Raw genomic sequence first — 27,178 nt, forward strand, 5'->3', positions numbered from 1 at the left:
ATAGAAATTTTTAGGAGAAACTCAAAAAGTTTCACACGTTTGCCAGTTTTGATCAAATCAGGGAGTCGATCGATCAGAGACAAGAGCCCACAACCATTGTCTGTTAGTATACGGGCTTGTATGAGTCTCAGATGCCCAGTCACAAGTTTTAATTACAACCACAAAGATAAGGCGAAGTGGGAAAGGCTTCTTACATTACATTACCTAAGACAGAAGATAATTCAGTTGGGAATAACAAAATTGGTTGCCACACATCTGAAACGCCTCATCCCCAACAATAAATTGCATTGAAGGTTAATTTCTACCAGGAAAAGCCTTTGGTACTGGTAGTCATAAATCCCCAAAATAAAGCTTGCGACCCATGGCTGGTTTTAAAGGTCCGGAACACAAGAAAACAGTACTGTGAATACACTATGGCGATCTAAAGAACTGAGAAATATTTCTTGTACTTGTAAAACTGTGATCTGGTACATGTAGGCTCTGAATGCAAATGTCACAAACTTGTCTGCAATTTCTTTTCATTGCTGCTTGCAAGGATGTGGAATATAGTCATCACCAAGAACATCCCACAGAGTCTTGCAAATCTCCTGCACTAAGTTTGAATGTTTAGATTTTCCAAGCCAGTACTGGTAATGCAGCGAGGAATAACTTTCTCCAATTGGTAAAAAAAAAAATATCTGTGTATTGTGTGAAAATAAATAATCAGGTAACAAAAACAAAGAAGACATTAGAGGGACATAACTTTTTAATTTAGAAACATTAAGATCAGGATTAAACTCTCTTGTGGTTTGACACTACATTGTACAGTGGCCTGATGTTGAATCAATTGGTGATATATGATGCAGCAGGTCATCAAAGCTGCCAAAAGACATCATGTAATGACTAAACTTTGCTGGGTGAAGATAAAGTTCATGCTACAGGGTGGTGTACACGAAAAGGGGCATCCTGGCAGTCGCTATTTGTGGAATCCATGTTCGTGTTTGTCTACGATGCTCTCTTGTCTCGATTCTTCTTCAGTAATATCAAGTTGAAGCTAAACATGCATTTTACAAGCTCTACAAAATGGTATTATAGTTTTTAATTGCTGGATACCAAAAGATTGCTCACACATTCAAGTGTATCCTCTTGCTACTTTCTGATACAGTGGGGGAAATAACTATTTTATACCTTGCTGATTTTGTAAGTTTGCCCACTGACAAAAACATGAACAGTCTATAATTTTAAGAGGTTAATTTTATAATTGAGCGATAGAATCTCTCTCTCTATATATGATTGAATGTGTGTGTGTATTACCAACCAATCATGAAGCATCTTTCATTTCACCAGAGCTGTTTAAAAGAAGCTGAGCTGTGATTGGTTGCTATAAGCAACAGTTTTCCCACTCCAGAAAACACCTCAGCAGACACTAACTGGGTGGGAGAAATCTAGCATTCCTGGAAACATAAGCTCCCAGCCATTCTCTGCTCCCCAGAATGCAGCAGAGAGCACATGACAGAAATGAATCCCCCCTCCGTGCCCATATACGCATCACACATCCTCCATCCCATACTCACATCTTCCCTCTTAAAGGGATCCCAGGTATGGAAGTTTGGACCGTTCCACTCAGCTCTGTGGTTTTGACCCCAAGGTCTCTTAAAGGGATCATTGGTATGGAAGTTAGGGCAATTCCACTAAGCGCTCTGTTTCTGACCCCAGGCCCCTCTTAAAGGAATCCCCGATACAGAAGTGAGGACAAATCCACTCTGCGCTTTGGTACTGACCACAGGACTCTCTTAAAGGGATCCCAGTATGGAAGTTAGGACTGTTCCACTCAGCGCTCTGGTTCTGACGCCAGACGGGATGATGTGGGATATTAGGGGGAGTAGTCCAGTGGCTCTGGCTGACGGGATGATGTGGGATATTAGGGGGAGTAGTCCGGTGGCTCTGGCTGACGGGATGATGTGGGATATTAAGGGTAGTAGTCCAGCGGCTGTGACAGGATGATGTGGGATATTAGTGGTAGCTGTCCGGTGGCTATGGCTGACGGGATGATGTGGGATATTAGGGGTAGTAGTCTGGTGGCTTTGACGGGATGATGTGGGATATTAGTAGTCCGGTGGCTCTGGCTGACGGGATGATGTGGGATATTAGGGGTAGTTGTCCGGTGGCTCTGGCTGACGGGATGATGTGGGATATTAGTGGTAGTTGTCCGGTGGCTCTGGCTGACGGGATGATGTGGGATATTAGGGGTAGTAGTCCAGTGGCTCTGGCTGACGGGACGATGTGGGATATTAGGGGTAGTCCGGTAGCTCTGGCTGACGGGATGATGTGGGATATTATAGTGAATATGGCTATGCAGAGTGGGCAGGGCTATACACTCAGCTTTATATATGTAGATATAATCATTATAATTTGTTATAACTAACCGTAGTTAGTTACTATGCCCAGGTAGCGCTGTGCCCTTCAGCTAGTCAAAAATAAAATCTAGAAAATCACACTCTATAAATTATATAAATTTATTTGTATTTTGCACTGAGAAATTAGTATTTGATCCCCTACCATCCATTAAGAGTTCTGGCTCCTACAGACCAGTTAAGACGCTCCAAATCAACTTGTTACCTGCATTAAAGACAGCTGTCTTACATAGTCACCTTTATAAAAGACTGCTGTCCACAGACTCAATCAGTCAGACTCTAACTTCTACAACATGGGCAAGACTAAAGAGCTTTCTAAGGATGTCAGGGACAAGATCATAGACCTGCACAAAGCTGGAATGGGCTACAAAACCATAAGATGTTTGGTGAGAAGAGACAACTGTTGGTGCAATAGTAAGAAAATGGAAGAAATACAAAATGACTATCACTTGACATCGATCTGGGGCACCATGCAAAACTTCACCTCGTGGCGTATCGTTGATCATGAGGAAGGTGAGAGATCAGCCTAAAACTACATAGGGGGAACTTGTTAATGATCTCAAGGCAGCAAAGACCACAGTCACCAAGGAAACCATTATACCGTAAAAGGTTTAAAACGCTGCAGTGTTTGGAGAAAGAGAAAAGCTAACTATGACCCAAAGAACACCATCCCCACTGTCAAGCATGGAGGTGGAAAACATTATGTTTTAGGGGTGTTTCTCTGCTAAGGCCACAGGACTTCTTCACAGCATCAGTGGAAGAATGAATAGAGCCATGTACTGTAAAATCCTGAGTGACAACCTCCTCCCTCCACAGGACATTAAAAGTGGGTCAAGGCTGGATCCTTCCAGCAAGACAATGACCCAAAACATACAGCCAAGGCAACAAAGGAGTGCTTCAAAAACATGGAGTGGCCTAGCCAGTCTCCAAACCTTAATCCCATAGAAAACTTATGGAGGGAGATGAAGCTCCGAGTTGCCAAGCGATAGGCTCAAAATCTTAATGATTTAGAGATGATCTGCAAAGAGGAGTGGACCAAAATTCCTCCTGACATGTGTGCAAACCTCATCATCAACTACAAAAAATGTCTGACTGCTGTGCTTGCCAACAAGGGATTTGCCACCAAGTATTAAGTCGCGTTTGCCAGAGGAAGCAAATACTTATTTCTCACTGCAAAATGCAAATTTATATAATTTATGCAATGTGATTTAATGGATTTTATTTTTGATATTCTATATCTCAATGTTAAAATTAACCTACCCTTAAAGTTACAGACTGTTCATTTCTTTATCAGTGGGCAAACTTACAAAATAAGCAAGGGATCAAATTTACTTATTTCCCCCACTGTACATTTATATGCTTTGGTTTAAATAAAGGATTCCCTAAAAACAGATTGAAATGGACAGCAAAAGGGAATCCATTTAACAAAGCATTAGCTTTAAATGCTAATGGATCCATTAAAATGCTGTTCATTTGCAGTCCATTTTTAACAGATCTGTTTTACATGGAGGATTTACTGGACATGTAAGCAGAGCCAGAAAGTTGTACTATTGCTTCATGATGTACAATAATAAATTATATTGTGGTACCGTGTTAGCAAGAAAAAGTAATTCAGTAATTAATTTGTAAATATGCCAGGTAAAGGAGCCTCTGTGCTGTTAAAGCTGACAAATATAATTTTTTTGGTAAGGCAATAAAGGTACATAGGCAAGGGAGACAAAAAGCGCAAATAGGGTCTTATCCAACAATTCAACAGCAATTTTTAAAAGAACTGCTCACCTGGCATTAGGTGGTCAAAGCACGTGTAGTGAGGAAAGGCTGCCGCAGAACCACATGTCGGTCACCGATCAGACCATACAGTATACTGCAGGATTGGATGTGGATTTTTGTCCGCGTTGTCCAAATTATAAAATTCCAAGATATAGTGGAAGTTCATTAGTGGTTAATTCGACACATTTCAGGGTGAATACCACCCCTTCCTCAGGAGGTACCACGTATAACTATTTTTGAAATTTTATCATTCGGGCAGCGCGGACAAAAATCCACATCCTATCCTGCAGTATAAGGCAATAAAGGTATTACTGATACTTTTGTCTTTAAAACATTTACAAATATAAGCCATCATATTTAAATGGCTAGCAAACCCATTTAAAATGGAAAATGTTTTCCAGAAAGTCTGTTTGTGGCACTAGGAAATACATAATGCTACCCTGTGTAGCTATTATTTAACTGGTGTAAAATTGTGAGTGGTTTACAGACAATTCAGGATTGATAAAAGTAAAAGTTTTAAAAAAAATCAGTTTATATATCATTTATATTTGTTTAATACCTAAAGTGAGCTTTGAAAATCCCTGTGGAATTCTTAATCATATTCAGTCTGTGGCACACTAGTAGTTTGTTGAATATTCATGCTATTTTGGTTGCCTATCTGAACATTACTTGCATTGTTTATTTGAATAACTTGTCCCGGGATTAGTTGCTGTAGCATATTGGACAGCAATGTTGATATATCCCCAGTGAAATGCTGTTGCATCGCATAAGCATTAGATATTTCTTTAGCATCTTCTACATTACTTTTTAATGCTCTTAAATGCTGTTCTCGCTGCCAACGTCCTTGCTGTCTTTTGATTATATCCTGTTTGAATGTGTTCTTCACTCGTTTCTCAAAGAGATGGGATTTCTCATCCAGTGGAGTTAATGACTTAAGAGTCAAAGGTATTTTACCTACCAGTGTTTTAAACCTTGGAATAAAAGGAATGATAGTGCCTGATTTATTTGCATCTTCAATTGAGTTCATAAGAACTGTATTGGTTTGAAACTCACCCCACTTGGACAGAAAACCAGTAGTGAGTAGCAGAACAATGTAGGCAGAATTTTCCACTGAATCTTCTAGACATTTGAGAGGACTTACTCCTGCAGTCTCAAATCCTTCACAAAATGTTGTGCCTTCTCCAATTTTAAGGTTGTTTAAAATTTCACATACCCTTCCAGCTTCATCTTGATCTTCTGGGACATGCAGTATGACAAAGCTGAAAAACTTGGTATTAGAGAAGGCGGATGGAGATGTTGCTACAAATTCCGGAGGCTTGAAATCTATGTTTAAAAAAGAACAAGAAGGATTGTTCTCATTATGGGATGATCTACAAAGGGGCTCAGTGAATAAATTTCTAGGCGAACTGGGGTAAATATTAAGGTCTTCTTGAGGTAGTGACTTTTCATGTTCTAGCGCCTTAACTCGCGCATCACCTTTGTTCTCGGAAGCATGCATCTCGTTCCCCATGCTCTTTATTTCTGCAAAAGTGTTTGATGCTGATCGAGTATGACTTGATGTATATGTAAGCTCAGATGCATCTAAAGGAACTGAACTGCAATTTGATTCTTCATTTTGAAGGTTTGAATTCATTCTGAAAGCCTGCATGGCTGACACACTGCAATGACTCTTGTGCTGTTCCTGTGTTACAAAATCTCTTGTGGGGGATTGACTAATTTGCAGCAGATTGGATTGAAGAGCCAGAGAAGTCATGTCTGATGATCTGACAATTGGAATCCCATTATTAGATAGGTCAGAACATAAAGTGTGGGGCTCATCATGAAAGTCTAAATTTGGATTGTTCTTCAACATGTTCGTCGTTTCAGTAATTAACTTAATTAAACGTCGTTTAATTTCCAGTGCTTCCCCAATATGCTGGCTGGAATGCTACATCACAGGAAGACCTTACAATATATAGTGCCTTCAATCTAAGTAAGCAAAAGAGAAAAACAGAAAAGGTTTATGAGCCGATGTTCTGTAATACATGTTCAAAATGAGGCCAAACAAAACAAAACAAAACAAAACAAAAAAAAGCTTTCCCACTGGAAATTTCCTGCTCTAAAATAGTCAGTACTTTTTTTGCACATACTAGTTGTCACGACCCAGCTGTCGGGTGACTGGGACTAGGGGTCTCCTTCCTTGTCCCTACCACTAGGGTGTGCCCTAGCTCACCCTATGCACTGGTATACTCCTGAAGATGAAGATTCCGGGGCCGCCACCCTTGCCTTATCTCCTGAATCAGCCCTCCATCTGTTCTCTTCTCCCACTCAAGGAAGAGGGGAGCTAATGTGCACCACAGTACACCAACTTGACAAACAAGGCATCACAAACAAGGGTAAACTGAAAACACCAAGCATACAAATATTCACTCACATATAACAGAGGAATGCATATGGGAGTGGAGGACGGGAGAATAACCAAAGTAAGAGGAGGGAAGGGAATTATCAGACTTACAAACCATGAAACAGTAACAGATAACTCCTCCAAAACGCCTTCTCATATAAACATCTCTCCACCAAGCCATGCAGCAAAAGCTAGCTTTGACATGGGTTTGAATCAGGACCCAGATAATAAAGGGGATGGCAGCGGCTAACCATGCTCAGCTGAGAGCTTATACTCCCAGAGTTTCCAAAATGGCCGATTAATCCCTGTTCTGTCAAAAGAAATAAACAACAGAATGAGCTGGGCATAATGTAGTGGTCACTACAATGTACTTGGCAGCACGGTGGTTCAGTGGTTAGCACTTGAGCCTTGCAGCGCTGGGGTCCTGGGTTCAAATCCCACCAAGGGCAACATCTGCAAGGAGTGTGTATATTCTCCCCATGTTTGCTTGGATTTCCTCGGTATATTCCGGTTTCCTCCCACACTCCAAAGACATACTGATCGGGAATTTACATTATGATCCCCATCGGGGACAGCGATGCTAATGTGTGCAAACTGTAAAGCGCTGCGGAATATGTTAACGCCATATAAAAATAAAGATTATTATTATTAACTACAACGTACTGGACACTAAAACTGCAGTTTGCAATTTTCACTCAGCAACAACCATTGCTTCCTGTATCTGAAAAATACACATGGAGTCAAAATTTTCACTACACCTTGAAAACCCACAAAAGTTGAGTAGAAAAAAAATCTAAAGGAAAATAATAACATGCTTAGATGAACTATTAAAAACATAATACCAACACAAGAAGAATTAATGCAATAATGTCTCATAAAATATACATTTTTATTGATACTTAAATAAAATGACTAAATACAAACACAGAGTACTGCTAAAAAGACGGACCAGTAAACACATAGTATGCAAAGGAAACACATGGCAGATAGTAGATAGACTAGGGGATTTGGGCACTTATTTATATCTACTAACTGACATGTATTACCTTTGCGTACTGTGTATGTACTGGTCTGTCTTTTTAAGAATTTAGGAGTACTCTTTTTATATTCAGTCATTTTATCGAAGTATCAATATAGATGTATATTTTATCGTCACTACACCTGCAGATAAATTCTCAGAGTGGTGTAATTTTGAAAATGGCACTGTGCCTCAAAAGTAGTTTAAGGCTATGTGCCCACGTAGCAATTTTTAAGCGTTTTTGCCGCGATTTTCGGCGCGAAAACGTTTAAAAATCGTGTACAGAACGCCCCCCATGCATTCCTATGGCATTCCGCACATGCTGTGCTAATGCTGCGCTTTTTTCCGCGGCGGAATCGCATCGCGGAAAAAAATCGCAGCATGCTCATTCTTTTGTGCGGAATCGCAAAGAATTGCCACGATTCCGCACCCATAGGAATGCATGAGAATCGCTTACTTCCCGCATGTGGCTATGCCCACCATGCGGGAAGTTAAGCGTCTCATGTGCGGTTGGTACCCACGGTGTGGAGGAGAGGAGACTGTCCTCCAGGCCCTGGGTACCATACCCCTGTAAAAAAAAGAATAAAAAATGAAAAATCGGGGTATATTTACCTTCCGATGTCCCGCGCTGCATTCCCGGCCTAGCGTTCCCAGTAATGCCTTGCGGAAAGGCCCTGTAATGACGTAGTCTCGCGTGACTCTAGCTGTCTTGCGAGATCGCTATAGTAACGTGAGACTACGTCATCACAGGTCTCGCAAGGCATTACTGGGAACGCTGAGGCCCGGGATGGCAGCGCGGGACGCCGGAAGGTAAATATACCCCGATTTTTTTATTTTTTTTTTAGCATTTTAACATTCTATCTTTTACTATTGAGGCCGCATAGGCGGCCTCAATAGTAAAAACCTGGTCACACTTGTCAAACACTATGTTTGACGAGTGTGACCAACCTGTCAATCACTTTCCAAGCGATGCTTCAAATCGCTTGGAAAGTGCTTGAATATCGCACGCGAAAATCGCGATCATAATCGCGGTGAAATCGCGCGGAAAAAAACGCGCGATTTCTGGGAAGGAGTGCGGTTTTTAGTGAGCGTTTTAAAACGCTACGTGGGCCCACAGCCTTAGAGCACTTTCGGGGTATTGATGTACTCAGGAAAACTTGCATAACAAATTATACTCTTTGTTTTCTCCTATTGTCCCTTTTGAAAATTGCAAACTTTGGGTCAAAGCAACATTTTAGTCGAAAAAATAGTAATATTTCATTTACTCAGCCCAATGTTATACAAGGTGGTGAATCACTTGAGGGCTAAAAATACTCACTACTTCCCCTAGATGAATTCCTTGAGAGGTGTAGTGTACAAAATGGATAACTTGTGGGGGGTTTCTGCTGTTTTGTCATGTCAGGGGCTCTTCAAATGTGACATGGTAACCGCAACCTATTACAGCCAAAATAGTGCTAATTTCCTTTCCAGCCCTGCCAAGAAATAAGGGATAACAGCGTACTCAGGGAAAATTGCACAACAAATGTTGGAATCCATTTTATCCTGTTACCTTTGTGAAAATAAAAAAATAGTGCTAAACATTTTTTTTTTGGAAAAAGTGTTTTTTTTTTTTTTTTATTTTCATGGCTGAACATTATAAAATTCTGTGAAGCCCCTGGAGGTTCAAAGCGCTCACCACATATCTAGATATATTCCTTGATGGGCATAGTTAACAAAATGGTGTCATTTGTGGTTTTTTTTCCTGTTTAGGCACCTCAGGGTCTCTTTAAATGCAGTATGGTGTCCGCTATCGATTCCAGTCAATTTTGTATTCCAAATGTCAAATGGCGCTCCTTCCATTCTGAGCCCTGCTGTGCACCCAAACAGTAGTTTTCCTCCACATATGTGGTATTAGCGTCCTCAGGAGACATTGTGCAACAACTTTTGTGGACCATTTTTTCTTGCTACCCTTGTGAAAATAAAACGTTTGGGGCTAAAATAACATTTTTGTGGGAAAAATGTGATTTTTAATTTTCACGGCTTAACCTCTTTCTGACATCAGATGTACTATCCCGTCCACGGTACCAAGGCCCGTATGACCGGGGACGGGATAGTACGTCAACGCAATGAGCGGCGCCCCCGGGGGAAGCGTCACTGATCGCGGCCGGGTGTCAGCTGATTATCACAGCTGACACCCGGCACTATGTGTCAGGGGCGGTAACGGACCGCCCCCGGCACATTAACCCCTGGCACACTGCAATCAAACATGATCGCAGTGTACCGGGGTGATTAGGAAAGCATTGGGCTTCCCTGAGACCCCTGGAGCAGCACGATGTACTGCGCTGCCCCGAGGGTCTCCTTCCCTGTAGGCCCCCGGTTCCAAGATGGCTGCGGGGGCCTTCGGGGTCCTGCAGAGAGGCGTCTTTCTCAGTGCCTGCTGAGAGCAGCGCCTGTCAGATCGCTGATCTGACACAGTGCTGTGCAAAGTGTCAGATCAGCGATCTGACACTAGACAGCGATGCCCCCCGGGACAATAAAATAAAGTAAAAAAAAAAAAAAAAAAAGTGTAAAAATAATTTATAAATATCCCTAAATAAAAAAAAACTCTAAAAAATTCACCGTGCTCATAACAACCCGCCCGTAACAACTGACCCACTAGTTAACCCCTTTAGTGAACCCCTTAAAAAATAAAAATAAAAAACACAGCAAAAAACAATGCTTTATCATCATACCGTCGAACAAAAAGTGCAATAACACGCGATCAAAAAGACGGATATAAATAAACATGGTACCACTGAAAACGTCATCTTGTCCTGCAAAAAAAAGAGCTGCCATACAGCATCATCAGCGAAAAAATAAAAAAGTTACAGCTTGCAAAATAAAGCGAAGCAAAAATAATTATTTTTTATATAAAATTGCTTTCATTGCATAAAAGCACCAAAACATAAAAAAAATATAAATGAGGTATTGCAGTAATCGTACTGACCCGAAGAATAAAACCGCTTTATCAATTTTACCACACGCAGAACGGTGTAAACGCACCCCCCAAAAGAAATTCATGAAATGCTGGTTTTTGTTCATTCTGCATCTCAAAAATCGGAATAAAAAGCAATCAAAAAATGTCAGGTGCCCGAATATGGTACCAATAAAAACGTCAGCTCGTCCCGCAAAAAAGAAGACCTCACATGACACGGTGGGTCAAAATATGGAAAAATTATAGCTTTCAAAATGTGGTGATGCAAAAACTATTTTTACAATAAAAAGCGTCTTTTAGCGTATGACAGCTGCCAAACATAAAAACCCGCTATAAATAGTAAATCAAACCCCCCTTTACCACCCCCTTAGTTAGGGAAAAATAATAAAATTAAAAAAAAATGTATTTATTTCCATTTTCCCATTAGGGTTAGGGCTAGGGCTGAGATTAGTGTTAGGGGTGTGGGTTAGGGTTGGGAAGTTAGAATTGGGGGGTTTCCACTGTGTAGGCACATCAAGGGCTCTCCAAACTCAGCATGGTGTCTGATCTCAATTCCAGCCAAATCTGCGTTGAAAAAGCCAAACGGTGCTCCTTCCCTTCCAAGCTCTGCCATGTGCCCAAACAGTGGTTTACCCCCACATATGGGGTATCAGCCTACTCATGACAAATTGCACAACTTTTGGGGTCCAATTTCTCCTGTTACCCTTGGGAAAATAAAAAGTGGGGCAAAAATATAATTTGTGTAAAAAAAATATGATTTTTTTTATTTTTATGGCTCTACATTATAAACTTCTGTGAAGCACTTGGGGGCTCACCACACATCTAGATAAGTTCCAGTTTCCAAAATGGGGTCACTTGTGGGGGGTTTCCACTGTTTAGGCACATCAGGGGCTCTCCAAAGGCAACATGACACCCGCAGACCATTCCATCAAAGTCTGCATTCCAAAACGTCACCGCTTCCCTTCCGAGCCCTGACGTGTGCCTATACAGTAGTTTTCTCCCACATATGGGGTATCAGCTTACTCAGGAATAATTGGACAACTTTTGGGGTCCAATTTCTCCTGTTACCCTTGGGAAAATAAAAAGATTGGGGACTTAAAGATCATGCTTGTGGAAAAAATATGATTTTTTATTTTCACGCCCGGGCGTCATAAACTTCTGTGAAGCCCTTGGGGGTTCAAAGTTCTGACCACATATCTAGATAAGTTCCTTGGGGGGTCTAGTTTCCAAAATGGTGTAATTTGTGGGGGGGTTTCCACTGTAACATGGCGTCCGATCTCAATTCCAGCCAAAAGTCAAATGGCGCTGCTTCCCTTCCGAGCTCTGCCATGCGCCCAAATAGTGGTTTACCCTCACATATCAGGTATCAGCGTACTCAGGACAAATTGCACAATAACTTTTGCAGTCCAATTTCTCCTGTTACCCTTGGTAAAATAAAAAAAATTGGACCTGAATTAATTTTTTTTTTTTTCAACATTCAAAAAATTCCTGTGAAGCACCTGAAGGGTCAATAAACTTCTTGAATGTGGTTTTGAACACCTTGAGGGGTGCAGTTTTTAGAATGGTGTCACTTTTGGGTACCGTATATACTCGCATATTTTTTTGGGCTGAAAGTCCCCCCTCTCGGCTTATATGCGAGTCATATACCGGAGGTCGGCTGGGGTGTCAGATCATACTCACCACCTCCTGGCGCGGTCTCTGCAGCCCCCCCCGCTTCTCCCAGTCTCAGGTTCCTTCCTTCAGCGGTCACGTGGTACCGTTCATTAAAGACATGTATATGCGCATATTCAATGAGCGGTATCACGTGACCGTTGAAGGCAGGAGCCGGAGAGCGTGGGAGAACGGGGCTGCAGAGACCAAGCAAGGAGGGGGTAAGTATATGCTATATTCACCTATCCCCATTCGCACGCTGCTCGCCGCTGCCTGCTGCGTCCTCTGTCAGTGATGTTCAGGTCAGAGGGCGTGGTGACGTGGTTAGTGCGCGCCGCACCATCTGCTGCCTGAACGTCACTGAGATGACGTGGCAGACAGCGGCGAGCAGCGTGGGAACGGGGACAGGTGAATATCTCAGGTGCCGGGTTTTGAGCCAGCAGCGACGCCGGCACCTGGCCTCCAGCGACGGAGAGGTGAGTATGTCATTTTTTTTTTATTTGCAGCAGCATATGGGGATTATTCTGTGGAGCATCTTATGGGGTGCCTATTCTGTGGAGCATCTTATGGGGGCCTATTCTGTGGAGCACCTTATGGGGGCCTATTCTGTGGAGCATCTTATGGGGGCCTATTCTGTGGAGCATCTTATGGGGGCCATTCTGTGGAGCATCTTATGGGGGCCTATTGTATGGCGCATCTTATGGGGGCCTATTCTATGGCGCATCTTATGGGGGCATAATGTATGGCACATCTTATGGGGCAGCATATTATATAGAGCATCTATGGGGCCATTATTAACCTTTGTGCAGCATTATGTCGGGTGTATTTTGTATGGAGCATCTTATAGGGCCATCATGAACTGTATGGAGCATTATATAGGGTTCCTGATTCAATATGGATATTCGCGGATTTTGACGGACGTCTAAAAACGGATGTGTGATACAGGCCTAACCTGGCTGAGGTCATACAGCCAATGCCTGATACATTCTGACTGTGCATTGGGCAGCATGTATGTCAGGTTTCGTATTGCTCTAATTGTGCTGATCTGGAGCGTCACATTGACAGTTACCGTATATACTCATGTATAAGTTGACCAGCGTATAAGCCGACCCCCCTAATTTTCCCATAGAAAACTGGGAAAACTTATTGACTTGTGTATAAGCTGAGGGTGGTGCTGCACAAGGGTTAATGGTGGTCCAAAAGATTTTCCATAGATAAATACCCCCATAAAATGCTGCAAAAGGGTTAATGGTGGCCCAACAAGATGCTCCAAGGATAAATACCCCCATATATTGCTGCACAAGGGTTAATGGTGTCCCAAGTAGATGCTCCATACATAAAATACCCCCATATGATGCACAAGGGTTAATGGTGGCCCAAGTAGAAGCTCCATACATAAATACCGCCCATATGCTGCACAACGGTTAATGGTGGCCCAAGATGCTGCATACAAAAATACCCCCCATATGATACACAGGGGTTAATGGTGGCCCTAGTAGAAGCTCCATACATAAACCCCCCCATATGCTGCTGCCGCCGCTATAAAAGAAAAGAAAAAAAAAAAAAAAAGCCATACTCACATCTCCGTCGCTGGTGGCCAGGTGCTGGTTTACCCGCTGGCTCAGGCCCCCGACACTGGCTGTATTTACCGTTCCCGGTTCCATCGCGGTTTCCCGGGTCCTGTGCAGTGACGTTAGCAGAGGGCGCGCACTGACTACGTCACCGCGCCCTCCGCTAAATGTCACAGCCAGAGGATCGGGGAGACAGCGATGGAACGGGGAGCGGTAAGTATTGCTTTGCTCCCCCGTCATACTCACCAGCCCCCTCCTGGCGCCCGGTCTCTAGTCTTCAGCCCCTGCTGCGTCCAGCATGATGTCGGCGTCCCAGGCTGTTCCTACATTCAGCGGTCATGTGGTACCGCTCATTAAATATGCACATATTCATGAGTTTAATGAGCGGTACCACGTGACCGCTGAATGCAGGAACAGCTGGGACACTGAGATCATGGGGGAAGCAGGGGGGCTGCAGAGACTGTGCCAGGAGGGGGGAGTATGGTCTCTGACACCCCTCACTCCCCCTCCTCCGCCGACCCCCGTTTATGACTCGTGTATAAGCTGAGAGGGGGACTTTCAGCCCAAAAAAATGGGCTGAAAATCTCGGCTTATACACGAGTATATATGGTAATTCTTACCAAACAAAGAATACACAATGGCGGAAGGGAACCTGTCAGCAGCATTGTGCACAATAACCTACAGATAGTGTCAGATTGACACCATTATACTGATTAAAATGATACCTTGCTTGATGAAATCAATCTTGTGGGTGTTGTTTAATCTTTATTTTCAGTTGAATTTCAGTGCTGCTCTGCTTAGGTATTCACTAGGATGGCTTCTGACAGGTCACTGAACCCTCAGGTTCACACTGAGCACATGTGAAAGACGAGACAGGGTCTGGAGACGCCGTGGAGAGCGATCTGCTGCCTGCAACATCCTTCAGCTTGACTGGTTTGGCAGTGGGCCAGTAATGGTGTGGGGTGGCATTTCTTTGGAGGGCCGCACGGTGTTGGGCTGTGAGCACAACCCCCGTCTGTGGACGTTGGGCACTCAGACCATCCTCATAGAGTCGGTTTCTAACCATTTGTGCAGACACATGCACATTTGTGGCCTCCTGGAGGTCATTTTGCATGGCTCTGGAAGTGCTCCTCCTGTTCCTCCTTGCACAAAGGCAGAGGTAGCGGTCCTGCTGCTGGGTTGTTGCCCTCCTACGGTCCCTCAACGTCTCCTGGTGTACTGGCGTGTCTCCTGGTAGCGCCTCTGGACACTACGCTGACAGACACAGCAAACCTTCTTGCCACAGCTCGCATTGATGTGCCATGCTGGATGAGCTGCACTACCGAGCCACTTGTGTGGGTTGTAGAGTTCATCTCATGCTACCACGAGTGTGAAAGCACAACCAACATTCAAAAGTGACCAAAACATCAGCCAGAAAGCATTGGTACTGAGATGTGGTCTGTGGTCCCCACCTGCAGAACCACTCCTTTATTGAGGGTGTCTTGATAATTGCCAATAATTTCCATCTGTTGTCTATTCAATTTGCACAATAGCATGTGAAATTGATTGTCAATCAATGTTGCTTCCTAAGTGGACAGTTTAATTTCACAGAAGTTTGATTTACTTGGAGTTATATTCTGTTGTCTAAGGCCTCTTTCACACATCAGGTTTTCGCCGTCAGGCGCGATCTGGCACTTTTGACAAAAACCGGATCCGGCGAAATGCAATGCCGGATCCGGTTTCTCCCCCATTGACTTGCATTTGCGCCGGATCGGGCCGGATGGCCATGCGTTTCATCCGGTTTTCGCCGGATCCAGCAATGTGTCGCAATCCGGCGTCTGGAAAAAACGGCTACTGTAACGTTTTTTGTCTCCGGCGAAAAAGCCGGATACGCCGGATCCGGCGTGTCCGGCTTTTTCACACAATGAAACCCTATGAGCGCCGCAATGCGCCGGATCCGGTTTTTTGGGCCTGAGCATGCTCAGTAGCTCTGCCCACAAGACACATATATAAAAGCATGACAGTGGGACCCTCAGCCACACCCAACATGCCACCCAAGACAGCAACCAGGCGCAGGAGAAGGCAGGAGACCACTGCAGCACCACCACCACCCCAAATGGAGCAGCATGCTGAACAACGGGAGGGGAGTCCAGCAGCAGATGAGAGACGGTAATTATCAAATCCCCCATTCCTCAAAACTAGGGCCATGGAATATCAAAATATTCATTGGCCCTTTGTTTCTCTTTATTCAACAGCCGCCCAAGAGATGCAGCAGCAGCAGTGGCAGCACTGGCAGCAGCAACAGCACCACCCACAGCCATGGAGTCTGGCCAGCAAGAGGACAGCACATCTTCTTCTGGGAGCCCTCCCTCGCATCGTCAGCGTTTGACGGTAAGTTTTTATTTGCAAAATCCATCATCTCTATATATGTCTATTCATTGCCTTTTATTTCAAAACAGGAATCACAAGCTGAAGAGGAGCTCTCAGAAGAAGAAGGAAGGGGTGGACAGACACCTGGAGTGGGCTCACAATTGGTAAGTTTTTTTGCATCAAACACAGAAACACAACATCAAACTACACACAACACATAGAAAACAATGTACCGCAGACCACACACAGCAAACAAATGCCAACATCCAAACACATAATTTTTTTTCTTTTCTTCTCTAGTCTTCCCAATCTGGTGCTCGGCCAAGAGGTCCTCGCAGTGCCTCCCAGGGTCGTCGGCGACAGCAACGCGGCGGTCACCAGCGTGTAAGTATAATATTTAAGTTAAATTTTGGTACACTTTTTATTTCATGTCTTAAGTGTGGGGACTAATTTTGCTATTTTTCTATTTTACTTTAACAGCCTTCACAGCGTGCTCCCGACTCAGACGGTGAGGATGAATTGATGTTGACCACCTCATCGATCTCGTCAGAGAAAGGGAGCCGCTATGGAATATGGCTGACCGCCGCCATGCTGACCTGATCGTTACCCGACGACTCTGGGAGGAAATCTGTTCGCTCCTTGTGGACCGCTGGGAGGACCTCGATGCTCGGGCCCAGATTAAAGAGCGTAAGTATATACAGTACCGGTTGCTTGATGTAAACCAGTGTTTCCTGAACTCCAGCCGTCGTGGTCCCCACGGATCATGTGTTCAGGATTTCTATTTACTATGGAAATCCTGAAAACATGACCCCTGGGGACCATGAGGACTGGAGTTTGGGAAACACTGATGTTGTATACTAACCACTTTGTCCTTTCTCGTTTCAGGGGACAGAATTGTGAAGCGGTGGCGGTCTGTGAGGGATCGTTTCAAGAAGGAGTTCAATAAAGAGATGCGGGCCCCGAGTGGATCTGGAGGACGCAGGAGCAAGTACAAGTACGCACGAGCCCTGTCGTTCCTCCGGGATACAATGGTCACCAGAAGGTAAATATTACACACCACATGTGAAAAAAAAATGTTTAGATGTAACAATTTTTTTTCAGCCAGGGCCATGCCATGTCACTATTTTAATTGTTTTTTTTTCTCTTTATTCCACAGTACGGTGAGCAGCACTCGGGAGCCTGCACGATTGGACCCTTCTGAGGCGATCCCTGAGGAGACCGGCACCGAGGGACACTTCGACCGCCCCGGTACATCTGCACCTTCCCAGCCTTCCCACACATTCGACCCATCTGTCCCATCCACCAGCACAGGAGCATCGTGGCCGCCTACATTACATGAAGCTGCTGGTGAGGAGATCGCTTGCCCTTTACTCCACCCTTCTGCCCCTGCCACCTCTAGTACACCTGCGGGTACTGGGCGGCAGAGGGGTCAGGAAAAGACTTATGCGCCAGAGTTCTAGCATCTGAATGCATCTTTCCAGAACTGTCTAAAAGTCTTGTCAGAGCAAATCTCTGCAGGCTTTCAGCAGATCAACTCCAGCATTCTGGAGGTGAAGACACTTCTGCAAACCATGCATTCAGAAGCAAGATCTTCGCCAAACCACACCTTTTTCAGGTCTGTTGTGGAGCGCATGGAAACGCTCTCTCCTACCCAGCAGATGCATGTAATGCATTCATGCCACGGTGCTCTCCAGCACGTTACCTCCCAACCTCCTCCTCCCACCCCAGTAGTTCCTCCACCTGCACCCCCTCCAGCCACTTTCCATCCTCCCCCTCCTATTACATACCAGCCACCTCCCCAGTACCAGCAACCTCCCCAGTACCAGACATCTCCCCACTTCCAGCAACCTGCCCCGTACCAAACAACTTCCCCGTACCAATCTCCTTCCCCATACAACTTTCCATCAACATCATCTGCTCCTACAGTCCCTGCCCAACCCTCCACTCCACCGCCCACCACCTCTTCTGCCTCCCACATATCCACCCATTCTGTAGCTTTTTCCACACCTTCACCTCTAACTGTTCCTTCCCCACCACAATCCCAGTCCTCTCTCCACACTCCCAGTGTCGAAGTGTCCCGCCTGTGGTGTCAATATGATCACTGCACCACTAGATGAATTCATTGAGAGGTGTAGTTTGTATAATGGTTTATGAAAAGGAGAAGGCGGCGACACTCACTGTTCCTGTTAAAAGGAACCTGTCACGCCCTGGAAGATTTGTATCTATTACTATGGGCATACAGGTAATTGAATGGTTAATCTAGTCTTACTTACATGTAGGCCTCATACAAGTGCCTTCGGAGTCCTGAGAGAATTGCCAATTTCAAGTTTCTGTAGATTTGATTTGCATATTAAAATTCCCAGAGGAGCATTGCATGGCGAATAAGCCTCCTTACCTTGACAAGCCAGAGCTGGTATGTCACTCTCCACAAGGAGAAACCTTACCCCTTAGACCTCAGTCCACAGTCTCTCACCTAGCCAAATCAGTTCTCATACTTTGCACGGACGAGGCCCAAAAGCCCAAAACACCATGCCTGCAAATTGAGATTCTAATTTGGCTTTTATCCTAAGGCGATGTCACACGCTGCGGATTGGTCTGTGGATTTTTCCGCACGGATTTTGCAAAATCCGCAGGTAAATCTGCGGATTGTGCTGCGGTTTATCATCTCTACAATGGAGGAGATGGCAAACCGCAGTGGAATCCGCAGAAAGAATTGACATCTCAGTTCTTTCTGCGGATTGGAATGGAAACCGCAGCAAAAACCGCGCGGAAAATTCCGCACCGTGTGCACTGCGGTTTACATTTTCCATAGGTTATAATGGTACTGTACAACACAGCAGATTTTTCTGCGGATCCGCAGCGTGTGCACACACCCTTAGTCATATTACAAGACTCGTTAAAGGGTTGATTGTGACTTGTAGGATTGCTACTACCAACAGGTGGCGCTATAGAGTTCAAGTCCTCTTTCTCTCTCTGAAGAGGCAATTTGCATATGTGGATTCGATCATCATTACTCCTTGTTAATCCACCTAAACATGTAGGCCTAAATTGAGAAGTGGATGTTACTAATACCCTTGGTAACAGATGTTATTGCAGGAAACGAAATATTTGGAAGCCATTCCCCAGTAGTGACCAGGTACTTGATTTGAAAACCTAAATCCACTGACACCTTGATATCATCTGTTGTTTCCTTCTAAAGAAAATCAGGGTAAAACCACATGCAAATGAGGTATTAAATACACTGGGTGTAAAAGAGCACATCCCAGGCCTCTCCACAGAGTTGGAGCCCTAACTAGCACCAGCCTCTTTAGCTTCACTGATGGCCCAAAGTCTGTGTGTGTGTCATCAGACAAGGAAATGAGACAGTGGGCTGGCAATCAAGTGAAAGAGGCTGGTGCTGTTTGAGAAACAACCTCAGGAGGCAGTGGCTGAAAACCAGAGCACTTAAAGGGAATCTGTCACCGGAAATTTGAGGGCTATGTAAATGCCCTGTGTCCGGTCCAATGGGCAGTGTTTCGTCTTCTTTTCTCCTCCCCATTCATGGCCGACGTCCGCGAATTTTTAAGGAATTAGAGTTCTCCATATTTTGCGCGTGCGCAAAGCAATCTTGCCTCGCGCACGCGCAGTATGCTTTGCCCAACTGCGGGCAAAGTTGAAAATCATTACAATCCGCAGCATGTCAATTCTTTAGTGCAGAAAAGCTGCAGTTTCACACCTCATCCATTATGAGGTGTAAAACCACAGGGCAAAACTGCAGGCAAATCCGCAGATAAACTGCAGGACTTAAGTCCTGCGGATTTATCTACGGTTTTCACTACAAAATCCGCAGAGGCAAAAAACTGCGTGTGCACATAGCCTAAATAATGGTGGCTGGATTAAGGCTTTTAGCGACCTACATGCCCACATGTGTAGTTTGGGGACGTGGATATTACAGGTCACATCCACTACAGTAAACGAGGCTGAAGTTGGTTTTTTATTCGGCAGTTTTTTCTTTTCTTTTTTTAATAGGTTTAACAACAAAAAATAATCAACACAATGATAACATACAATGCAGCGAGGAGCCCTGACGTGAATACACATAAAAATAGAAACAAAAAAAAACTGGCACAAATATGGGCAGCAAAGGGCATTAATCAAAGGGTGAAATGACTTTGGGCCAGTGATATCACAGTGCAAACATATGGAACAGGGAGCCCCACATCAAACCCAGGACCCTCCAGCCTGGCCCAAATGCATTTCGGGCATCAGAACTGGCATCAAAGTGGACAGACAGTCGATTTTGGCCATTTGAATAAGTGTTTTTAAAGGGGTTAAATGACTTTGGGCCACTGATCTCACACTAAGAATACACAGGTAATATTGCCTTGCATCAAACCCAGGTTCCCGATAGCCTGGCCCAAATGGGCACGGGGCATCAGAATTGGCACCAAATTGGGTATCACTATCTGTATTCTTAGTGTGAGATCAGTGGCCCAAAGTGATTTAACCCCTTAAAAACATCAGTTACTTATGCAAATGGATAAAATCAACTGCCCACTTTGATGCCAGTTCAGAACCCATTTGGGCCAGGCTGGAGGGACCTGGTTTTGATGCGGAACATCACTATCTGTGTCTTAGTGTGAGATCAGAGGCCCAAACTCATTTAACCCCTTAAAAACATCAGTTACTTATTCAAATCTCTGAAAGTGGGTTGTTTGCCCACTTTGATGCCAAATCTAATGCCCAGAACCCATTTTGGGCAGGATGAAAAGACCTAGTTTTGATGTGGGGCTCCCTGTTCTATATGTCAGCACTGTGATATCTGTGGCCCAAAGTCATTTAAGACCTTAAAAACATCACTAAGGCTAGTTTCACACTAGCGTTTTTTGCAGGGAGCAGGGCTTAGTGGCAGCGTGCGTTGCTGGCAAAAAACGCTAGTGTGAAACTAGCCTTACTTACTCAAATCTGATAAAATTGGCTTTCTGACCAATGTGATGACAATTCTGATGGCCAGAACCCATTTGGGCCAGGTTATCGGGACCTGGGTTTGATGCAGGGCATCACTATCTGTGTATTCTTACTGTTAGATCAGTGGCCCAAAGTCATTTAACCCCTTAAAACACCGCTTATTCAAATGCCCAAAATTGGCTGTTTGCTTTTGATGCCAGATCTGATGCCCAGAACCCATTTGTGCCAAGCTAGAGGGTCCTGGGTTTGATATGGGTCTCCCTGTTCTAAATGTCTACAGTGTGACATCAGTGGCCCAAAGTCATATAACCCTTTCATTAACACCTTCGGTGCCAGTTTCATACTCTTTGTGGCTGTTAAAGGGAATCTGTCACTCTTTTTTTGCCCTATTAGCTGCCGGCATAGACATCAGGGGCTTATCTACAGCATTCTGTAACCTGAAAGAGAAGAAAAACACGTTATATTATTCTCACTGAGGTGGGCGGTCCGATGGGTGTTGCGGTCCGATGCTTCCCTTCATGCGAGGACGTCCTCTTCCCCCGTCCTGTAACGGCTCCGGCGCATTGCTCTGCCCTGTTGAGGGCAGAGCAGAATTCTGCAGTGCGCAGGCGCCAGACCTCTCCCGACGCCTGCGCACTGCAGGACTCTGCTCTGCCCTAAACAGGGCAGAGCAGTGCGCCGGAGCCATTACAGGACGGGGGAAGAGGACGTCCTCGCATGAAGGGAGGTGCCGGACCGCCCACCTCGGTGAGTATAATATAACATGTTTTTCTTCTCTATAAGCCCCCGATGTCTATGCCGGCAGCTAATAGGGCAATATAAGGATGACAGATTCCCTCTAAAGTGTAGTCACATCAGGGCTCCTCGCTGCATTATCTGTTATTATTGTGATGATTATTTTTTGTTGTTAAAACTATAAAAAAAAACCACAGAAAATAATTTCCAAATAAGTAACCAACTTCAGCCTCGTCTACAGTACTGCCATCATCATCCCTGTACTGCCTGACAGGCGGCACAGCAGCAGCGCTCACTTGCGGATATACTGGCCGTCCTGTAACATGGCGTCCGAGGCGGAAGTGGAGCAGCAGCTCGCCACAGAACAGGACAGGGCCGACTCCCAGCAGGGAGGACGCTGCGTCCAAGCGCCCCGTCTCCCCAATCCTTACATTGCTGATATAGAAATGGAGGAATGCTTACTTCAAATAGGACGAGAGCGCTCAGAGCACTGGACGGAAGAGGCGAGCACGCTGGGTGACGTCACCGCAGTCACATGACAGGGCACGTGACAGTGCTCGGGCGCATAGCCCGTCCTGCTGCTACGGCAGTACAGAGAGTGCGCCGCCATGTCAGCAGGGCGCGAGTTTCCCTCCTGACAGACAGACAGACAGCCTATAGTATGGTCCGTAGGTGTTCCCTCATACCCGCTAGTGCTGCAGTGGCCATTACTGTGTGTGCCCGGGACTCCCAGTACACTAGGCAGAGGGAGAACATGGCCTGTTCCCTCCGGATTCCATAGCATCATTGATGTGTGGTAAGCCGCAGGATGCCCCCACACTGGGATAGCACCCAGGCCCCGGAGCCTGGCACCGTCTCATCTGGACAGACATGCACATTATAATATATGTACAGGGCCTCAAGTGATGGAATGAGGCCGGCGATATATATCGCAACGTGTAACGATAAAATAGAATTAGATAATAACAAAAAGGGATTAAAACTATATCAAGCTTATGGAACATGACGAAACGGATGAGCATGGGAGTAAATCACAAAAAGCAGCTATACTAGTAAGCACATCCTGCATGAACACAGCACTTGATTGCTTCCTTGAAGTGCTGAAACAAGTCTTCCATTAGAACTTAGAATGGAATACTATATGTGCATGCTAGTGTAGTTACTTTATCACTCCCACGCTCATGTGTTTCTTCATGTTCCATAAGCTTGATATATTTGTAATCCTTTTTTGTTTTATAATCTAAAAGATTTATATTTTATCTTTACACATTGCAATATATCGTCTGGCCTCATGAGGACGTACATATATTCAAAAAATAGACATTTTTGCCTTTATAACTTTATAAGACTTAATTTACGCATATTATAATGCCTTCGTTATTATCTGTTGATAATCTCAGAGACGTATCTGGGGGGGGTAGGCTGACCACCTAATGCGGTAGTCCGAAGTGTCTCCCCCAGCCGCTGCATTCTGCCAGCCGCTCTATAAGCCGACACAGAGAAGCTGCATCCCAGTGTTCAATAGTACTCACATCTGTTTGACACAATTACAACTGAAGATCTGACCGGCGGGTCAAAGAGATGCCAGGAGCGTGATCACCTTCTGACGTCGTTGTTCTGTCCCCACATGAGGTGAATGGAGGTGTAGTTGACTGAGGCTGGGAGAGATTCCTACCTTCCGTTTCCTCAATGCAGAGCAGACAGGACCATTGTTGCTGTTTTGCTGTTCATGCGTCCGGAGAGATGATACACACCAGATATTGTGAAGTCCAGACTTGTTTATTGGAAATCTGGACATACAGCGTATGATTGGTAATGCGGTACTTCTCCAGAAATGCAGGTGTAACAATCCAGGTGGTACAGCAAGTTGTGTGCAGCAAGGTATGCAGCAAGATGATTCAGCAAATTTAGAAAATTGTGTTAAAAAAACTGATGCCTTCCACAGCCTGGTAAGCGTGTCTCTCCCGGATGAAAAAGAAACTAGTAATGACCACTGGCAGGAAGAGAAGGAGTCACTGACCTGGAAGTGGGAGGCATGTACTAGAATTAATTAGCAGCCGTCTGCTATACAGAAAAGGACAGCAGGTGGCAGCAGACCAAATGCAAAACTGAGTACAAAGAAAGGTGACGTAACACAATCATAACCTTAGATTGAACAGCACACTCCCCATCTGAAATTCCGTAAGGGATTTCACTATATAAATGTTTTTTGTTTAAGTAAAGTTCAATAACCTAGAAAGGAAACACAAATATGCATGCAATAATAACAACTTCAAAACGAGGTAGATGACAGTTCCTGAGACAATCTAATGGTACCCATCTTCGGATCGGAGAAGCCGCACTAGGCCAAACTGTCTCCGACCCAACGGTAATCCAATGGACGAAGTAGTAGGGCAGTGTTCTGTTCGTGGTTCATCCTACCGGAATGTCCTCGGTAGAGAGTGGTTTGTGGCAGACGTGCCAACCGTGACAGACTTTGTCTCCACGTGAGCTGAGATAAGATCTCGCAATGTGGACTAACCTTGCTATAGTCTCGATGAGTTTCATCCAAATGGAGAAGCGTTCGAAGCGCTGGCAACCGAGGCTGGAGGTTGTTTTAGTGTTCGTCGCCAAAGCATTGACCTCGGAGCAGACTTCTGGATCACCATCTGGATCCTGGATGCTGAAGACTTCCTGGACACGTTCACTTCCCTTCTGTTCCAACAGAAACTTAGGACCTGAAAGCCAAGAAGAGTTAGCAAAGGACCTTATAGACATAGGTCTAGTGGCATGGTCAGCTGGATTAAGTTCAGATGAGATATAGTGCCATTGTTCAGGCTTGGAAGACCTCCTTAGTCTCTCGATGCAGTTACTGATGTACACGTAGAAGCGCCTTGTTTGGTTGTAGATGTAACCTAAGACAACCTTACTGTCACTGTAGTATTGCACGTCATCTATGTTGGTGTCCACCTCGTGCTGTATAAAGTCTCCGAGTTCTACTGCAAGCACGGTTGCACAGAGTTCAAGCCTGGGAATAGTGTGATCGGGCTTGGGAGCCAACTTAACCTTGTTGAAAACGAACCCAACGTGATCTTGATTGTCGGGACCGGTCACCTTCAAGTAGGCGATGGATGCATCCGAGAACACATGGAGTTTCTTCCTAGTGCTAGCAGCAAGTGAGGTTCTGGCGTAGCATCTCGGTATGTGGATTTCATCCAAGGCACACAAAGTCTGCTTCCAGGTTTCCCATTTTGGTTCCTTCTCAGGAGGGAGTGGGGCATCCCAGTCCTTGACGGTTTCGGAAAGCTGTCTCAGAAGGGATTTACCTTGTATGGTAATTGGTGCTACGAAGCCCAGTGGGTCGTATAAGCTATTCACCACTGACAGGACACCACGGTTAGTGAATGGTTTGTCTGCACAGTTTATTTGGAAACTGAAGGTGTCGACTGACAGGTTTCAACTCAAGCCTAAGCTTCTCTGCACAGGTGGACAGTCTAGACCCAGGTCTATGTCCTTGAATCCTGGTGCGTGGTCACTTGAATCAAAGGCTCTCTTGACAGCCATGCTGTTTGAAGCAATTTTGTGCTATCGAAGCTTAGCTTGGTAGCAGCATACCTTGGGTCCTCTTGAGTAGATCGATAGCCGCTTCTTCTGTGGGTAGAGATTTTAGTCCATCATCTACATAGAAGTCTTTCTCTACAAAGTCTTTGGCATCTGTTCCATATTCGGTCTCTCCTTCTTGAGCGGTTCTCCACAGGCCATAGGTTGCCACTGCTGGGGAAGGACTGTTCCCGAATACGTGCACCCTCATGTGATACTCCACCATCTCTTTGCTAGGGTCATCGTCCTTATACCACAGGAACCTGAGGAAATTCCTATGGTCCTCTCTGACTATGAAACAGTGGAACATCTGTTCACGGCGGTGATGGCAATGGGCTCTTCCCGTAACCTCATCAACACTCCTGCTAGGTTGTTTGTAAGGTTAGGACTCGTGAGGAGGACATCGTTGAGAGATACACCTTGATGTTTGGCGCTTGAATCAAAGACAACTCTAATTTACTTAGGTTTCCATGGGTGATATACTCCGAATGAGGGTAGGTACCAGCACTCCTTGTTTTCCTTTAAGGGAGGAGCTGGCTCCGCATGGTTATTCCGGAATATCTTGCTCATAAAGGTGACAATGTGTTCTTTCATCTCTGGTTTGTTGCTAAGTGTGCGCTGGAGAGAGATGAATCTTGACAAGGCTTGTTCACGATTGTTCGGGAGTCTTACCCTGGTAGCTCCGAAAGGTAGGGGGAAAACCCAGTGATTGGTCTCGTCCTTAAGGAACTCATTGTCCATTATCCTAACAAATTCCTTGTCTTCCATTGACGTGGCTACTTTGTTGTCATCCTTAGTTGAATAAAACACCGATCTTCCCACGTCATCTGCATAGGGAGAAGGAATAACATCAGGCAGCTGTACTGGATCTGGAGGCTTCTCTTTCACCTCGTAGTGATGAGGGCATGGTTTGCAGAGAGTAGCTCGTCCGTCTCTGCGTACATAAGTCTTAATGGAATCGACTCTTTTTCGGTCCAAGCACATATTTCCTATGATTACCCACCCCAAGTCGAGTCTCTATGCGTAGGGGGCATAGTCAGGACCATTACACTGTTGGCGGACCTTATGTATCCTTAAATTGTCTCTGCCGAGCAGAAGTAGGATTTCAGCATCTGAGTCCATAGGTGGGATAACGCTGACTAGGTGCCTTAGGTTTGGTTGGTGGAACGCAGCTTCTGGGGTAGGGATCTCATTCCTTTGGCTGGGTATTTGATCGCATTCGATTAGCGTAGGTAAGGGTATTTCTACGCCTCCATTGACAGGAGAAGCAATGAAACTTTGTGCCCTCCTGCCGCTGGTCTCTATGCGGCCTGAGCAAGTATTCAGAGTATAGGGCGTGGCTGGTCCCTTGATTCCAAAGGCTTCAAAGAACTTAGGTCCAACTAGGGATCGATTGCTCTGATCGTCAATGATGGCATACATTTTTACTGCCTTCTCTGGTTGCCCTTCTGGATAAACTCTGATTACGCATATCCTGGCACAGCATTTATCACTTTGGCTCTCCCCACATATTTTTGAGCATGAGCAGGAGACAGCAGTGGTAGAATTGGCGTTATTCTGTGGCTCCCCGCGTTGGCTTGTAGCCGGACTAGAGGTGACTGTGACTACTGGATCGCTGGTGTCTGAGGTTGGATGCAAAGCTGAAGGGTGTTTGTCACTATGACACTCTTCACACTTAATGGCAGATTTACAGTCCTTGGCCATGTGTTCTAATGAGGCGCAGCACTTGAAACATACCCCAAGTTTGCTGAGGATTTTCTTGCTCTCCTGCATGGTTTTGGACCTGAAGCCTCTACATTTATTCAGTGAGTGCGGTTTTTTGTGAATGGG

The 27,178-nt window shown here is 45.0% G+C and overlaps 1 protein-coding gene across 2 annotated transcripts; it reads right to left on the reverse strand.

Moving 5' to 3' along the window:
- Positions 1-727: 727 nt before the first annotated feature.
- On the reverse strand, positions 728-22,685 carry LOC141075886 (TIR domain-containing adapter molecule 1-like). Of its 2 annotated transcripts, none has more exons than XM_073563077.1 (2): positions 22,232-22,685; positions 728-6,131 (listed from the first exon to the last, which is right to left on the reverse strand). In XM_073563077.1, exon 2 carries the CDS (start codon positions 6,013-6,015, stop codon positions 4,756-4,758), a length of 1,260 nt encoding a protein of 419 aa, XP_073419178.1. In that variant the 5' UTR covers positions 6,016-6,131; positions 22,232-22,685; the 3' UTR covers positions 728-4,755. The 2 variants fall into 2 exon arrangements, with proteins under 2 accessions (XP_073419178.1, XP_073419179.1); XM_073563078.1 differs by lacking the exon at positions 22,232-22,685 and adding an exon at positions 22,066-22,211.
- Positions 22,686-27,178: the final 4,493 nt, after the last annotated feature.

Source organism: Dendrobates tinctorius, unplaced genomic scaffold (genome assembly GCF_039654945.1).
Source record: "Dendrobates tinctorius isolate UK_male_01 unplaced genomic scaffold, ASM3965494v1 ptg000377l, whole genome shotgun sequence".
In the NCBI taxonomy this organism is placed as follows: Eukaryota; Metazoa; Chordata; class Amphibia; order Anura; family Dendrobatidae; genus Dendrobates; species Dendrobates tinctorius.

Bases quoted from the DNA above. Each gene is read 5' to 3' on its own strand.
- LOC141075886 (XM_073563077.1), bottom strand. From the start codon at position 6,015: ATGTTGAAGAACAATCCAAATTTAGACTTTCATGATGAGCCCCACACT.